At 40.2% G+C, this 6,000-nt stretch overlaps 1 protein-coding gene across 1 annotated transcript in view; it reads left to right on the plus strand.

Moving 5' to 3' along the window:
• The window catches only part of ADAMTS19 (ADAM metallopeptidase with thrombospondin type 1 motif 19), a 279,664-nt gene extending 276,422 nt beyond the window's left edge, over positions 1-3,242 (plus strand). Inside the window, exon 23 of the mRNA XM_073344873.1 lies at positions 2,903-3,242. Coding sequence (XP_073200974.1) covers positions 2,903-3,054 — 152 coding nt within the window. The 3' untranslated portion in view covers positions 3,055-3,242. The remainder of the gene's footprint in view (positions 1-2,902) is intronic.
• Positions 3,243-6,000: the final 2,758 nt, after the last annotated feature.

The raw sequence follows: 6,000 nt of genomic DNA on the forward strand, positions 1-6,000 counted from the left end.
TTCACCCAGACCACTACATCTGTCCATGATTGTGTAAACATCAGAGATTAAAACTTCAATATAAAGGGATCAGACAAACTCATTGGGACCCTTTTAAAATCCAAAAGTTTCTCAAATTCTGTTCCCTATTAGAGAGTCTGGAAGAAATTCTACTAATGGTGTAGAGAGAGATCTGTTAACCCTACCAATTATCCTCCAGGTAAAATCCCTAATGGAGTTTTCATGAGGTTCTTACCATCAGCTCCTTAGAATGTCAGTCTGAGCCTTGAGCATGATTGGGATATATTCAAAGATCTGCTATAGGACACCTTTTCCCGATGATATTTTCCGAGCCCTTGTTACGATAAACCCTCCTGTCAAATAGATTATTCCTGAATGGAAAGCAAATCTAATGTCACAAACTGTCTGTAATCCTCCCTTTGAGCTAATGAAGGGTGTTCCCCTTTGAAGTTGGAACCCTTATAACATTTTGTGTTGTGGCCATTGTCTCAGCTTGCTGGATGACTGAAGTGACAGCTGAGGCTTACAGACCTCCATATATAGTATTTCATAAGGACAAAGGTGTCCTTCATGTTTTATCTCTCTTTGTGCACAATTGCCCAACTGACTTCCACCAGCATCAGAGCACATTTTCCATCCAGTGAGACAGAGGCATCTCCCTGCCTCAGATGTGAGACAGGCCACGAAGTTCTACTTTACATAAATACACAACATAGAAATTTCAGGCTGATTTGAAATTTATTTACTTTACTTGAAGGACCAAAGGGAGGGAGTGAGGCCCATAAGGCTGAGTTATCTGAGTAGATCAGAAGATGTAGCACTCATGCTTGTAATCTCAAAGTCGACCTTATTCAATAGGAGTTAGGGCCCATTCCACCAGATGCATAGAGGCAATGCTTGTCTTGAGTGCATCTGCCATTTGGGCTTCCAGTCATATTGTTACTAGGCAGTATAGGCACCCATGCTTCTTCAGATATAGCTTTTGACATCTGTTCTGGTTTCTGTTCTCCTCTTCCCTCCTCCCCCGCACATGAAAGGAGAGCTACATAGATCTTATCTAATTTGAGCCTAACCTTGTTATCTCAAAAAATACCTAATTTAGTGTTTTTTTGGACTAGGTCCATCTATAATGACCCTCTAACTGTTTTTCTATTCTAATGTTATTTGCGCATTTAGTTATATTTATTATTTATTTGTATTTTAATAGTGTTTGGAGGCCCTGTAACAGGGTGGCTTGCCCCTTAAGGGCTGGAGGGCTGAGGCTAGCCAACTCTCATTAGTAAAGAGGCACACCTGGGTTGGATCAGGGAATTCCTCATAAATATCAGCAGGAAACTGCAGGGTGTGGCTAACAGAACGAGGCCAGGGCCAGGGCTCGGGCTCGGGCTCCAGTCAGAAAGGTGGAGTAGACAGGGATAGAGCCAGAGCTCTGTGGGTATGTCTACACAACAAAGAAAAACTCCCAGCTGTGTAGATTTCTGGGCTTGGGCTGCAGACTGGGCTCTAGGACCCTGAGGGATGGGAGGGCCTGCAAAGTGACCCCTGACTTTGAGGTTGTGCTCAGTAAGTGGCCTTCCCACTATAGGCTCCAATTAGGGATCAGGGTCTCATTATGTTAGGCACTATACAGATGTAAGGTAAAAGGTCAGGTCCTGCCTCATAGAGCTTCCAGTCTTGGTTACAACATTCTGGATGAAACAGGTGGACCAAACAAACAGGGGAGGAGGGAGTATGGGTGAGTCAACAGTGCTTTGAGCATGTTTTGTATGGTAAGGAGTAGTCAGAGCTCACTACCTGCCTGATCATTATCAGCTGACAGAGTTGTGTACGCGTCACAGAGAGATGAGTCTTAAGGAGGGATTTTTAAGGAGAATGAGTTAGCGGCTTTTTAGATATTGATGAGGCGTGCATACGCAGTTGTGAGGGAGTAAGTGCAAAGGTTTTTGAGATAGAATAGTTTTGAATGGTGGAAACACTGGAAGAGTGAAGGCAGTAGTCAGCACCATAATGTGTTAATGGAAAAGCTAGGTAGGGTGGGCCTAAGCCATGAAGGGTCTTAAAGGTAAAGAAGAGAAGCTTGTGTTTGACACAGTAGAGAAGGGGGGACTCAAAGAGGGTGATATGACCAGAGCGATGAGCAGGAAAATAATCTTAGCAACATCATTTTGAATGGACTCGAGGGGCAAAGTTACAGTTGTCCAAGCCAGAGAGGAGGAGATTGCAGTAATGAAGATATGATATGATCATGTCTGACCGAGTATACCATCCTATTCCTGAAATCTCTCTCTCTGTGTGGATAGTCAATACAAATGTATTGTAGTGGCCATTTTTCTTGATACAAGGTATTTGCTTTATTTACACTTTTGCAACTATTAGCTTGAAATTGTGCCTTCTTATAAGTGTATGGCATTTGTGAAAGGGAAACTGTCAGGTCTACTTAGCTGGCCCTCAGAAATTCTAATTGTTAAAATATTGGCAGCATGTCACCAAGATAGGATTTTTTCCTCTGTTGAAAAATAAACTAGCTTCACCCTACCCATTCCTTCCGACCAGCAGAGCCCCAGTGCCCTCCCAGCTTCCTTTCCTCTCTGCTGCCTCCCTCCGAAGTACACCAGCGTCCTCTTTCCATGCCTGCTGGCCACTTCCTTATCAGTTACTCCTGCCTCTGCTCTCACCCAGTCCACTTCTTGGTTCCTGACCCAATGGAGTCACTAGCAGGGAGGTCCGTTGTGTCAGAAGTCCTTAGACACCCTTAAGAACACCTCTGCTATCTGATTCTTTACTAACAAATTTAGTAATAGGTAATAATAGAATGAATGAATGTTATACTCTGCCTTAGGTATCAAATGAACTAGTTGAGTGTATAGATATATAGTTGTGTTTTTTGTTTGTTGTTTCACAGCTGCTTTAACATTCAAGTGCCTAGGAGACCAGTGGCCTGTATACTGCAGAGTGATACGAGAGAAGAACCTCTGTCAGGACATGAGGTGGTATCAACGTTGCTGTGACACATGCAGGGACTTTTATGCGCAAAAAATGCAACAAAAAAGTTGACCTCTGTCAGGCTGGCTGGCTCTCAGCTCTTCGCAATCTCATTATTTATACACACACACACACACACACACACACACGCTTCTTCAGACCAAATATTATCAGATTACATATAATTTAATCAAATTTAATTTATTTTTGCCTGCCAGACATACTTTATTGTTTTGGTTAGACAGCCTTTGTGTTTTATTCTCTGAGGTTTTCATAATTTTTATATGAACAATTTTGGATACATATATCAGAATTTTTTTAAAAAATAGTATTTTAAATGTTTATGTTCAGTAGGGTCATCTCTCTGTTGCCAAAAAAGCCCTCATATTATCTTGAATTTATTTTAATTTAGCTGAATAGTTTTGCTGTGTTTGGAAATAAAGCCAATTTTTTTTTATTTTAATTTTTTGGCATTCAGAGTCAGAATGACCTTGTTTATTTTGCAACAGATGTTGAGGTGCCTAAGCTAACATTGTTGAACAGGTTATTACAGAATGTATTGTGAAATCAGTTTCTCTTTGGTTTAGAGACATACTGTAGGAGAGAATCTACTGTAACATATAACCTATGATGAACAAAAAAAATCAAAATAGCGAACTAGTGATTTTGATCGTGCTCATGAACACATACTTGAACACAAGTATTGAATCAATGAAACACTGTAGAGATTTACACTGAATCACTCACTGTTGCACTGTTTGAGGTAGTTTAGAGAAACACAAGTTCTAGAATTTGTACCATCCTATGAAACCACGTCTGTACTGTTTTAACATGTCACTTGATTTTAAATGTTTTCAGCAAAAGACCCATGCCTCTTTATGCCTTTGTCTGTCCTCTTTGCAGTTCTACAAATGGAAGAGTCCTTTTTCCTGCCTTTTGTATGCGTAATCTGTTAAACATTTTCCAGTTCTTTGTTGATGACTTAGAAGATAGCTTTGTGATACTGCTTTCGTTTCATCTTTGTTTTATGAAAGTCTTTATACAAAAAAAAGTTTTACAATTTTGTGAAACATTATGAAACAACTAAAATTTTCCTTATGAGAAAATATTGTACATGATTCACATGATTTTTACATTTTCAATAAAAAAATAAAACCTCTTTCTTGATTTCTGTTTTTCCTATTTTGTGCATCTGAATTATTGCTCGGTTTGTTTCCCTTTTTTAAATTTTAAATAGAGCTTGTCATCATCCCCACCCCTGCCTCCATACTACAAGTCCATGGGACTGAGCAGCATAAAGGGGCTCTAAAAGCTCTGGACCTGAGGGGGAGAAGTCCCGCAGCTCAGGAGAGAGGAAGACAGCTATAGGTTGTCTCCTGAATACCCCTTTGCAAACTGTCTGTAGGAGGAATGTGTCTGGCATGGGAGTGGTTGGAACTGCTACCCTTAGGCACTCAGGGATGCACAAAAAAAATTACCTTTGGGCTGGCACCAACGATGCAAAGTTTCAGAGGCAAATGAGAATATTTTCTACATAGAATGAGTGAAATCGGGAGTTATCATCTAAGTTTACCTGCAATTTTAGCTACAGCTTTCGTTTCCTCAGTGGCTGTAACACTTGATTATTAGCTGTGCGTGCAGTCTGCAACTTGGAAGTCATGTGTACACATAGTATAAATGCGTCATATTTCCTTCTCTGGATGAATTTAAAATGAAATAATGTATATTTTGTTGCTGCATTTTATTTAAGCACTTCCCTATAATTCAAAGAAACAATACAGATCAATGTGCCATTTTATTCGAAAAAGAGGGAGAAGGTTTTTTTTAAGAATGCACTGGGTTTGTGAGCACAAGTATGATGATCTCAAAATGCATTGTTGCCTTGCACAGCACTGCCACCCCGGAGAGCACACTGATCTGACTGACAGCTGGAAGTACTTTCCAGATGTGCTCAGTGAGGCAGTTGTGCTCTTCCAGCAATAGATAGTCACAGCAGAATTTACTCAGTTCTTCAAGCAGTCTCTCTCTATTAATGAGTTTTCCTTCCAACCTGATGAATAACACTTCAACCTATGTCAACTATCCAAGTTCAGTTGGACAATAAGGGTTCAGCTGGACTCCTATTCAGAGGGTCCAGCAAAAGGCCTGTATGCTATTAAATCTCATTTAAACCCTATTTTGGCTGAGTTAAGTATCAAATAAGTATTTTGACTGGTTTAAGTATCCATTAAGTGAGATTTAAGTATTGCATAGAGGTTGTACTAGCTTTCTGTGCAGGAGGGAATTTCACTCCCAATGTACACTGTAAAGCACAGCCCTGGCCAAAAGTACAACAATTACCACTTATTCCACCTGTCTGACAGGTGAAGTACTCCTGGAATTTTAGTTGCATGTCACTTACTCTGGAGGAGCATTTCTATTCACTTTCATCCTCAGTGAGCACTACAGAAGCAGTGTCCTTTGGGTCATTTCTATGCATAAACATTCCCTGTAAAAAGAAAAGTAAATTAAATATTTAATGAAGAGTAGCAAATTAGAGTTTAAAAAAAAAACAAAAAAAACCCCTAACCAATGTCGACATCCACATCTCAGCAACCTGTGACTGGGAGATGCTGCAGAGGATTTATGTGCTCCTGAAAGATGGAATGGGGCCTATCTATCCAAGCATTTAACAGCACTAATCACCACACTCGCTGAAGTCACCATGGTAAATAGAGCGACATAGCAGTGTATAGCTATTAAACTAAATCAATAACTTCATGAATGTCACAAACTGTAATCTAGCTGTATATTCCATTCTATAGCATTCCATGCCTTCCTGCAAAGTGGTTCAATGACACAAACAAAAATGAGTGGTATGCTACGGCAGTCTTTGGCGTATCAGGAAAGTAGGCTGAAGCCCTTCCCCTCCAATGAGGTCGTGGCATTGGAGTTCAGGCCCCAAAAAGTAACAAAGGCCGCTTTTAGTTGTAATATTTGACCCAATTCTGAATAACTGCATTCTGCTAAAACCAAATT

The sequence above is a fragment of the Lepidochelys kempii genome, chromosome 5 (assembly GCF_965140265.1).
Source record: "Lepidochelys kempii isolate rLepKem1 chromosome 5, rLepKem1.hap2, whole genome shotgun sequence".
In the NCBI taxonomy this organism is placed as follows: Eukaryota; Metazoa; Chordata; order Testudines; family Cheloniidae; genus Lepidochelys; species Lepidochelys kempii.